The sequence below is a fragment of the Bos taurus genome, chromosome 1, assembly GCF_002263795.3.
Source record: "Bos taurus isolate L1 Dominette 01449 registration number 42190680 breed Hereford chromosome 1, ARS-UCD2.0, whole genome shotgun sequence".
Classification (NCBI taxonomy): Eukaryota; Metazoa; Chordata; class Mammalia; order Artiodactyla; family Bovidae; genus Bos; species Bos taurus.
In genome coordinates this window covers 15,402,648-15,414,849 of record NC_037328.1, presented here as the reverse complement: position 1 = coordinate 15,414,849, position 12,202 = coordinate 15,402,648, and the positions used below count along the sequence as shown (strand labels likewise).

General features: G+C 34.5%; 1 protein-coding gene across 2 annotated transcripts in view; it reads left to right on the top strand.

The window, feature by feature from the left end:
- The window catches only part of NCAM2 (neural cell adhesion molecule 2), a 564,637-nt gene that overhangs the window by 468,657 nt on the left and 83,778 nt on the right, over positions 1–12,202 (top strand). For both annotated transcript variants that reach the window (XM_002684635.7, XM_024993808.2), the window contains exon 12: positions 586–759. In XM_002684635.7, coding sequence (XP_002684681.3) covers positions 586–759 — 174 coding nt within the window. The remainder of the gene's footprint in view (positions 1–585; positions 760–12,202) is intronic.

Genomic DNA, 12,202 nt, shown 5'->3' with positions numbered 1-12,202 from the left:
ATGTAACATTATTTTAATTAAATGATTCATAAGGAAAAATTTAAAAGATAGTTTAAAGCTTTATTTATTTCATAATGACAATTTCTCTAAACATTTGCCCAATTATTAATATAATTTTTATAAACAAAAATAAATCTCACATTTTCACTAAAGATAATTATTTATGTTCATAATTCAATAAAATCTAGTTTTCTTATATTTTACTTGTACCTGCCTTCTCTCTCTCTCTCTCTCTTTCACACACACACACACACACACATATATACATACACTCAGGAACTTGTTTTTCTTGAATGGAAATAAAATGCTTATATTGGATAGTAAAGACAGAAGTAAAACTTCCCTTAATAAATGAAATTTGATATTGAATTTACTATTTTCTACAGTAATAAACATGAACCAGTGTATACTTTCCTGTAATTTGAAGATATCATTCAGTGGTTTGTGCAAGCTTTGTAATTCAAATATATTAAGTGATAGAGGCAGCAATTTTCATTTATTCCTAGTTCTCAGAGCACCGTAAATCTTAATAATGGCCATCCACATTACCTGGGTTATATTTCCTTTGTTTTTATTCCTTTGTAGATGTTCCATCAAGTCCCTATGGAGTGAAGATTATAGAGCTGTCACAGACCACAGCCAAGGTTTCTTTCAGCAAGCCGGACTCCCATGGAGGCGTGCCTATTAATCACTATCAAGTGGATGTCAAAGAAGTGGCATCAGAAACCTGGAAAATAGTACGCTCCCATGGAGTTCAAAGTGAGTCAATGATTTCAAAGCATGTTGGCTAATCCAAGCTCATCTTCAATATACCTGTATGATTAGCTTTTTATTTTCCCTTCAATGTGCTATTTTTATTTTAATGAGATAGGATGGGGAGACATTCCCACTGTCCTGTTCTTCTTCAGAATTCATTAATAAAGAGTAGAAAATTTTCCATCTTTAGTAAAGTTTAAAGAGTTTTAGGAATTCTCTGGAGGTCCAGTGATTGGGACTCAGCACTTTCACTGCCATGGCCTGGAATTCAGTCACTGGTTGGGGAACTAAGATCCCATGAGCTGCGTGGTGTGGCCAAAACTAAGATTTAAAAAATAAGAATTGAGCAAAATCACCAAAGTTTAATTCCAAGGGGAAAAAGTTTGTATTTAAACTTTGTGTGTTGGAAAAGAAATTGGTGACATGTTACACTTGAAAGCTGAATATTATCAGTTATCAAATTTCATTTATTAATAATATTTATTTCACAAGTAGGTATGAAAGTCATACTGTAAAATATAGATGCCTTGCATGTATACTTATGAAGCCACCTATACAACTTGACCTCACATGCTAACATTTACTTCAAAATTATGTTTGAAAAACTCAGATTTTTTACTGAGAGTCATGACATTTTGATTAATAGAATTAGCTAAATCTGAGAAGTTAAAACAGTTTACAACACTTCTTTCCACTTATGTAGAATTTCATCATATGAATGTGTGATATTTCTGCCATTATTAGGAGAAGAAACTAAATAGGAAACAATAGTAAATTAACAGATTGGGACTCTGTTAATTGGGATATACTGCTTCCCTGGTGGCTCAGAGAGTAAAGAATCTGCCTGCAATGCAGGAGACCCAGGTTCCAATCCTCAGTGGGGAAAATGCCCTGAAGAATAGAATGCAATCCACTCCAGTGTTCTTGCCTGGAGAATTCCATGGACAGATGAGCCTGGCGGGCTACAGTCCATGGGATCGCAGACTCAGACATGACTGAGCGACTTAGACACATACGCACAATTGGGACATAGGATAACATCTTGTGGCCAAAAAAGATAGTATAAACTAGTAAAGAAAGTACTGTTGCATAGTTTCCCTCTGCTGGCTCTGCCTTGACCCTAACATGTATGGTGTAACATGTATGGTTTCTATGAAAGGCATGAACCTTCCTGTGACGGTGTCCTAGTAGACAATGGAGACAGAACAGATAAAATCACTCTAGACTCACCTGTGTTGAGTTGGCACAGATATGAAGATAAGAAATGTCAAGTCTGGACATTATAGAAATTGCACTTAGCAGAATATTTACATTGCCAGACCCTCCACAAGCTGGGTAATCCCACTGGAATTACCAACCCTAGCAATCTAGAATATGTGTGTCTGGCATTTGTTCTTCCTTTAGCAAGGAGATGTACCATTTTCATAAAGATATGGTAAAGATATAAAATAGAGTAAAGATCAGAATAGCAAATGCTTTATACTAATAGAAATATGAAATGTGGAATGCATAATGATGGTTATGTTTGCTATAAAATTTACATCAATAATTTGACTTTTAGAATATATGAGATAGTTTAGACTTAAACTTTCTGCCTTAAGCACACATATTTCATTGAGTCACTATAGTTTACTTTAAAAGGGATACTTCAATCTTGCTCTCATGTTCTTCACTAGACAAGTTTAGGTGCTTTTAACAATGCCTAGAATTATTCTTTTACCCTGGCCAACCTACAATATCCTCTCACAATCACACCTGCTTTGGAAGTGATTTCAAGCTAAAATTCTCTCTTCCCTAGAATGAGTGGCAAGAAAGGAACTGCATATTTCTTAATTATATTTGCATTTATATTTTAATATAGGCACTAATGACAGTCACTCAGTCATGTCTACACCTGTGGCAAACCCTAACTATCTTCTGTCTGAGTTACTCCCAGGCATCTTAGCTAAAATGTCCATATTTACTATAATATCCTCTTTATCATATATCTATTTAAAATAAAATTTAAAAGGCTGATTTCATTTCATAGACCTCAAAATTTTGTTGAAGTTTGAATTGTGAGACATAATAAAATCTGTAATGTGTGTATCTATGTATAGTTATGAATATGTATATACACAAACCTCAGAATTTGCGATCTTATTTAGCATTATTTTTTTAATTGTTTTCCATTGCAAAGTATTTCGGAGACGGCAATGGCACCCCACTCTAGTACTCTTGCCTGGAAAATCCATGGACAGAGGAGCCTGGTAGGCTGCAGTCCATGGGGTCGCTAAGAGTCAGGAACAACTGAGTGACTTCACTTTCACTTTTCACTTTCATGTGTTGGAGAAGGAAATGGCAACCCACTCCAGTGTTCTTGCCTGGAGAATCCCAGGGACAGGGAAGCCTGGTGGGCTGCTGTCTCTGGGGTCACACAGAGTCGGACACGACTGAAGCGACTTAGCAGCAGCAGCAGCAGCAGCAAAGTATTTATCTACTTTGAAGATGTGTTAAGGGACTCATATTTTTGAATAATGAAAAAATGATAATACTATATATTTGTTTTATAATTTGTGCTAATCATTCATCTTAAACTTTGAGATTTTTATGAACATAATCGTACTCATTGCCTTTGAGGCATTTCTTAGAAGATTGATTTAGGTTTATCTGTATAAAGGTAGGTGCATATGGTCATGAACGTTTCAGCTACTGCATCTTTTTGCCCTCAGAGTGGTTTTCTTCTTCTAATTTACATTAGTTTAGTGTCTGTTTAGTTACTTTTCCATGTATCTACAATACATTATATACTATTCATGTATCTGATTCCAATTGCCAATATCATAGTGAAAGTGAAGTCGCTCAGTCATGTCCTACTCTTTGTGACCCCATGGAGTGTAGTCTACAATGCTCCTCCATCCATGGGATTTTCCAGGCAAGAGTACTAGAGTGGGTTGCTGCTTCCTTCTCCAGAGGATCTTCCCAACCCGGGGATCGAACCTGGGTCTCCCACATTGTAGGCAGATGCTTTACCATCTGAGCCACCAGGGAAGTCACCTAGACATAAATATCAGCTCTTGCTTGATTGTAATGTCATTCAATAGGAAATTTCCTGTTAGTGGATTGTGACTCTAAATGACTTATTAATTAATCTTCTGTGAATTTCAGTTGCTAACTCTGCACCTGGCTTAGAGGGCAATTGAAGACTAGACCTATTATTATATTCTTTGTCAGGGCTTAACTAAACCCTTACTGATCATCCCAATCATTGATGTGACACAAAACTAATTTTCAAAACATAGAGAATTATGAGCAAATCAGATATCAAAACCTGAACTATTCAAATATGGAATGTGAGTCATCCTAACATTTAATTATGAGTGAAAATCATGTATTACAGGTGGAGTAAGACTTTTTGACTGGGAGGGCTATATGACATACTCATTGCCATATCATTTAACATTTTGTAAGTGTTAATATATACCTCATTGGGCACAAATGAAGAGAAAATAATAATCTTGCAAACTTGCTACTCAGTTTTCAGTCTTCAAGATGAAAATGGAAAATTAATATTTTAAAATATCAAGCTCTTTTTAACAGAGAAGAAAATAATTCTCTCAAATAGCATAATCTATTTCTATTGATTTGTGAAATGTTTAGAAACACACATAAAATCACAGCTAGAATCACACAAGAAGTCCTTCCAGTGTAAACCAAAATTATTATACACTTTGCTTTATTTAGGTCTAAGCTTTTAGTAGAATTTCCCTTTGTTACTGAAAATAAGGGGGATAAGTTTTATTTGAACATAAGAGCACTTTCTCAATAAAAATTCAATGAAACTTTTACTTTCTGAGTTCTTGCCTTTTTAACTAATCAAGGAATATAATAATTGACTATAATTTGAAAATAAATACCCGGTTGGATTTTTCAATCCTTTCATTGCATAGTTCCATTGAACTTTAAATGTGGTTTTGCAGGATGCAATTTCATTGTGTGTATTTTAATTTTTTGATGGCAAATTTAACATTAAAGTATTTATTTTGAAAACATTACAGTTAAGATTATGTGCATGCTTCATGTTACATATAATTCAAAACTTTTTATGCAGGTTTTAGTGTTAGCGAAAAAATCTGTTTTAATTAAAATTTGAAAGAAAAAACATCAATTTATATGGTATAAAAAGCCATTTTCTTCTTTGAAAAGTAGCATTTAATAAGCATATTTTTCAAAATTGTTTTGAATTATTTGTTTGGATTTATAACATATAAGTCTATGTCTGATAGATCAGCAAACTTTTGAATATAAGCTTAAACTGAAGTAGATTGAAGATTAGTACCATCCTACTATATATTTTTTTCACTGTAACATTTATATTTTTAGTTTGTTATCAATTTTTAAATTTCTAAATCCTTCATGATAGTCTGTTGTCAAAGTTGTTTCTGCTCCCTGATTTTCTCCTAGACTTACTTTGTTGTTGTTTTTATTTATTTTATTCTCTGTCATTCATACTGGAAACTTTTCTCAAATATCTGGTGATCCTTGTCTAGATGTGTATACTAAAAAGTGAGAGAAAAAACCACTTGGTGGTGTTTGCAAAGACAGGGCTTCTCAGCCTTGTGATCAGTTTGTTCAACAGCTCCTGGACTCTTCACTGGTGATTGAGGAGCATATTGTATATGTATAACGCTATGTCTACAGCATACATAATATTGTAAGAGGCCATGATTCTATTATATTGTCAATTAATTTTTAATGAAAATGTACAGATTAGGCCTCTTTCAATCTGAATGTAAAACTCAGAATAATCATTAGTGGAAACACTTTATTAATGTTACTAAATATAAAAATTTCTTCCATGGTCATTGTTGAGTATGAAACGTTTCTGCTTTTGTTAGTATTTTAAAAGAATGCCAGTGATTATTTAAAATATAGAATAAAAATAATGAGAATGAACATCATAATTCAACAAAATTAATCCCATACATGTATTTCCTCAAATGTGTTTTGCCATATTTGATGTTATCTAACTTGTCACATTCCTAAATTTATGAGAAATTTTCTATGTTATGTTGTGGTAGCATTAAAAATAAAGAAATCATTAATATATTTTTTCTACTTAAAAACTTCCTTTTATATATATATGTATTTTTTTTTGGAAACACACCTCAGAACATATCCCTGAATATAATGTGAGCATACTTTTAGGTCCTTTCTGTCTCTGCTTCTTTCAAACCATATACACAGTGGTTTATTTTACCTAAAAATGAATTTCCTTTTTTCCCTCTTATCTTTGTGTTTTTTTTTTCTTTTGTGTGTATGTTCTTAAAGTTCATATTACTATGTATTTTTTGTTTTATGATATTTTAGCAGATATCTTTCATAATCATTGAGTAAAGGATTCATGTGATCCAGTGATATGAATCTATGATAGCCCATTCATGTTTGAAGAGCTATAATATACCATTTCTTAACAAACTTCTTTGCCTACCACTTGTGATGAAATGGATCTAAAGGGGTTCTTTGGTTTATTTGCTTGTTTTTGCTTAAATAATCTTCTAGTTTCTCAATAGCTAAAATATATTTTGACATTACTCCAAATTACACTTTACAGTTTTTATTCCAATGCTTCTTTGAATCTGTATTACTTGCAATTGCCTAAGCAAAACTGGATTTCCCTCCACATATACTATTCAATTTCGCAATTTTAGAAATTATTTAAAATGATCATTAGTGTTAGCTCTAAACTGTTGCAGATTTTTAAAACTTAATAAGCTCCAATGTGCTTTAACAATTCTCTTCAAGAAATACTTTTTTTATGATTCTACTGTTTCCAACATAAATATACCTAAAGAAAAGTGGCTATCATTTCTAAATGGCTATATTTCAGTGATGAAAGGCATAAGAGAAGCTGACTGCAAAAACCATCTGTCTATGTTAAATGCAAGTGCCGTAAACTCTTATGAATTGCAAAGAAAGAAAGAAAAAGTAATTCACAGTAATTTCATATTTTAAGTGAAAGGAAATCTGTTCTAATTTGCATGTAGTGGAAAGACTTCTGTATGTTAAAATTCAAAACAAGAATATCTTGGACGGTTTCCATTGTGCCCATAAAAAGAACTCTAACTAAATTACAAATTTATATATAATTGCAATCTTAATGAATTTAAACTATGTAGAACAAAGTTTAGAGGGAACTAAGCTAAGAGGAAAATTGCGTGAAATAGCAGTGTTAAGTAAAATTCCTTGTCTGCTATAAAATTCCTCACGTATGTCAGGATGAAGAGACAAATTCATACAAAATTCTGTACTCAGCATTGTCTCTACGGTAATTAGAGAGTTTTTATACAAATAAGTTTTTAAATTTTTTCTGTAAAATTAATGAGCTTTTCTGTGTGGTTATAATTTTATGAATCACAGAAATAAAGATTATGAAGAAATGGAATGAATTTATATAGGAAAGATGTTTATGGGGATTGAGAAAAGAAACATGAATATTTTATAGGAATTTAATCCACAGGCGGATGAAAGTATTCATAGATCCTAGAAACTTAAAAAAAGTAGAACCAATTTCACTGCTCAAACATACAGTCTTCTGGATACGTTAGTATGCAGTGTAAATAAAGTCTTCACTGGAATATGGCTTACAAATTCTTATTAATTCAGTGAGCAATCCCTGTGCTCTAAGCATCAGGATTATTTGGATAGTGAACTTAAACAATTGGGGCCTTCAGAAGACATCTACATTTTGTTCTGCTAAACTTTTTGAAATCATGCCCCCAAATATTTCGCTTTGTTAAAATTATTTGATTTTTATTATTAAAATATAATGAACAGTATTTTTCTATTATTGTTTATAAATATACTGATCGTTTAAAGAGAGTATAGACCTTTACTTTTATGAACTAAATGGCTCAAGATTCTTTTGTTGGAAAGGTTCTAGTGCCTTCTTCGATAGTACCATCCTCCTAAGGAGGATGAACATCATGGACTATCATTAGAAGTGATTTCAGAGACTGACACTGCTCTGCTTCTCAGCAATTTAATATCATCTGTGGACCATGGAGATAATGTTCTTATTTTGTCTTACTGTTGCTATCTCATGTCCTCCAGTTTTCTACATTAAGGTCTGATTAGCATTTTGAACTAATAGTGTTCTGCTTTGATTTTTTTCAATGTCATTTTAAAAAATCATATTGCATATATCAGTGACATTAAAATAGGATGCTCACATTCCAAGATATGTAAAAGATCAGTCATTAGGGTGCATAAAAGTAATCTGAAAAATAATTCCATTTCTCCAATCAAATGATATAAAACATAATTCAAATAATCATATTTAGTAAATGATCAATAATACTATGTATACATATATACATATGCAAGTATGTATTATGTGTTTGTGTGTGCTTCTTGTGTCTTTTCTTCTTAATCTCATAACATTCCCTCAAACAAACACTTGGCACATCAAAACCAGTCCACTTATTGTGCCAAACACACATTCTACTTTCTTCAGTCATGCTTGAATTTCACTCTTTTTTGTCCATCTTTCACATCCCAATATAAACTTGAACTTATTTGTAAAAATTTATTTCATTATCTTTTAGTAGAAATATTTTATATTCTTTGCATGTCTTTAATAAGTATAGCTTATATCAGTCTCTGCCTGCCAGCTAATGACCTCATAATATAAATATTAAGACACGAGTCATCTTTCCATCTTGACCACACATTTGAGAACTTGATGCTGGGAGGGACTGGGGGCAGGAGGAGAAGGGGACGACAGAGGATGAGATGGCTGGATGGCATCACTGACTCGATGGACGTGAGTCTGAGTGAACTCTGGGAGTTGGTGATGGACAGGGAGGCCTGGCATGCTGCGATTCATGGGGCCGCAAAGAGTCGGACATGACTGAGCTGAACTGATACCATAATGTGTGAACCTATCAATATTCCATATCACCTAAGATGAATTAATGCATCATGTAATTACTAAGTTTGTTTATAATAAAATAAAATTGTTATTAACTATTTCCAAACATCTGCCACTGTGGCTCAGATGGTAAAGAGCCTGCCTGCAATGTGGAAGACCCAGGTTCGATCCTTAGGTTGGGAAGATTCCCTGGAGAAGGAAATGGCAACCCAGTCCAGTATTCTTGTCTGGAGAATTCCATGGACAAAAGGGTTTGGTGGGCTATTGCCCATGGGGTCACAAAAAGTCGGACACAACTGAGCGACTAACACTTTCACTTTTCATGAAAATGAATTATAATATATAAAAACACTTAAGCAAGTTAGCTGTTTCATCTTGCTTTGCAGTTTCTAATGACTACACAGGCTCTTCTGGCAACTAATGCTATGTACTTATCCATCCTTTAAAACCTAATTCTATTTATATTAATAAATTGTCATGCCACCTACTAAGATTTTTAAAATATATATTATAGGATTTTAAAATATTAGACATATTCAAAATGTAGACATAGTAGACTGTTGACCAGAGAAGGCGATGGCACCCCACTCAAGCACTCTTGCCTGGAAAATCCCATGGACGGAGGAGCCTGGTAGGCTGCAGTCCAAGGGGTCGCTCAGAGTCGGACAGGACTGAGTGACTTCACTTTCACTTTTCACCTTCATGCATTGGAGAAGGAAATGGCAACCCACTCCAGTGTTCTTGCCTGGAGAATCCCAGGGACGGGGAAGCCTGGTGGGCTGCCGTCTGTGGGGTTGCACAGAGTCGGACATGACTGAAGCAACTTAGCAGCAGCAGCAGCAGACTATTGAGAAAATTGAGGTAGTTGTTTACCTTCCTCTAAAAAGTGGGCTAGAAGTGAAGTCAAGTGAAAGTCGCTTGGTCGTGTCTGACTCTTTGTGACCTCATGGACTATACAATCCATGGAATTCTCCAGGCCGAAATACTGACGTGGGTAGTCTTTCCCTTCTCCAGGGAATCTGTCCAACCCAGGGATCAAACCCAAGTCTCCTGCATTGCAGGTGGATTTTTTACCAACTGAGCTATCAGGGAAGCCTTAAAAAGTGGTCTTAATTATTCGTAATTTTCCTCCCATATATGAAGATGCCTTCATATCATATATAAAGATGCCTCTTCATACCAAAAGGCATCATTAAACCAATGAATGACATGTCCTGCTGCTACTGGCTCACTTATCATTAGAGAAGCAAGGAAATCTCCTTAGTGATAGATCATGCCTGAGCATAATCTGGTGATTTTGCCATGTCAATGGACAGAATATTTTTCACATGGCAGAAAAATGAATGTACTCCACAAAGCTTCTTCCATTTGGAATGTTTTGCCAAAGATCTTGATTTCCACAACTGATCCCTGTTTGACACAGGAACACATTAAAATAACTTTTTATTTTATTTTATTTTTTAATATAAATTTATTTATTTTAATTGGAGGCTAATTACAATATTGTATTGGTTTTGCCATACATCAACATGAATCTGCCACGGGTGTACACGTGTTCCCCATCCTGAACCCCCCTCCCAACCCCCCTTGCCGTACCATCCTTCTGGGTCATTCCAGTGCACTCGCCCCAAGCATCCTGTATCCTGCATTGAACCTGGACTGGCGACTCGTTTCTTATATGATATTATACATGTTTCAATGCCATTCTCCCAAATCATTCCAGCCACTCCCTCTCCCACAGAATCCAAAAGACTGTTTATACATCTGTGTCTCTTTTGCTGTCTCGCATACAGGGTTATTGTTACCATCTTTCTAAATTCCATATATATGCATTAGTATACTGTATTGGTGTTTTTCTTTCTGGCTTACTTCACTCTGTATAATCGGCTCCAGTTTCATCCACCTCATTAGAACTGATTCACATGTATTCTTTTTAATGGCTGAGTAATACTCCATTGTGTATATGTACCACTGCTTTCTTATCCATTCATCTGCTGATGGACATCTAGGTTGCTTCCATGTCCTGGCTATTATAAACAGTGCTGCGATGAACATTGGGGTACACGTGTCTCTTTCAATTCTGGTTTCCTTGGTGTGTATGCCCAGCTGTGGGATTGCTGGGTCATAAGACAGTTCTATTTCCAGTTTTTTAAGGAATCTCCACACTGTTCTCCATAGTGGCTGTACTAGTTTGCATTCCCACCAACAATGTAAGAGGGTTCCCTTTTCTCCACACCTTCTCCAGCATTTATTGCTTGTAGACTTTTGGATAGCAGCCATTCTGACTGGCGTGAAATGGTACCTAATTGTGGTTTTTATTTTCATGTGTTTGTTAGCCATCTGTATGTCTTCTTTGGAGAAATGTCTGTTTAGTTCTTTGGCCCATTTTTTGATTGGGTCGTTTATTTTTCTGGAATTGAGCTGCAGGAGTTGCTTGAATATTTTTTGATTAATTCTTTGTCAGTTGCTTCATTTTCTATTATTTTCTCCCATTCTGAAGGCTGTCTTTTCACCTTGCTTAGCGTTTCCTTTGTTGTGAAGAAGGTTTTAAGTTTAATTAGGTCCCATTTGTTTATTTTTGCTTTTATTTCCAATATTCTGGGAAGTGGGTCATAGAGGATCCTGCTGTGATGTATGTCGGAGAGTGTTTTGCCTATGTTCTCCTCTAGGAGTCTTATAGTTTCTGGTCTTATGTTTAGATCTTTAATCCATTTTGAGTTTATTTTTGTGTATGGTGTTAGAAAGTGTTCTAGTTTCATTCTTCTACAAATGGTTGACCACTTTTCCCAGCACCACTTATTAAAGAGATTGTCTTTCTCCATTGTATATTCTTGCCTCCTTTGTCAAAGATAAGGTATCGATAGGTACATGGATTTATCTCTGGGCATATAATTTATGTGCAACATTATACTTTACAGGTATACAATATAGTGATTCATGACTTTTAAAGGTTATAACCCATTAATACATGCTATTAAATATTAGTTGTATTCCTTGTGTTGTGTAATGTACTTTTTATACAAAATATTTTGTACTTCTTAATCACCTATCCTTTTATTGTTCCTCACCCTTCCTTCTCCCCACTGATAACCACTAGCTGTTCTTTATATCTGTGGGTCTGTGCCTCTTCTATTGTATTCTCTAGTATGTTGTAATTTTTGTGTTCTTCTATCAGTACTGTCATGCAATATTTGCCTTTCTCTGTCTGACATATTTCAATCAGCATAATACCCTCTAAGTCCATCCATGTTGCTGTATAAAGCAGGTTTTTATTTTTTATGACTTAGTAGTATTTCAGTGTGTGTGTATGTGTGTGTGTGTGTGTGTGTATGTGTGCACCACATTTTTATCCATTCACCTGTTAATGAATACTTACATTGCTTCCATATCTTGGCAACTGTACATAATGCTGCGATGAATATTGAAGTGCATGTATCTTTTCTAATTATGGTTTTGGGTTTTTTCCGGCCATATTCCCAGGAGTGGATACTGGGTCATATGGAATTTCTAGTTTTAGTTTTATGAGAAACCACC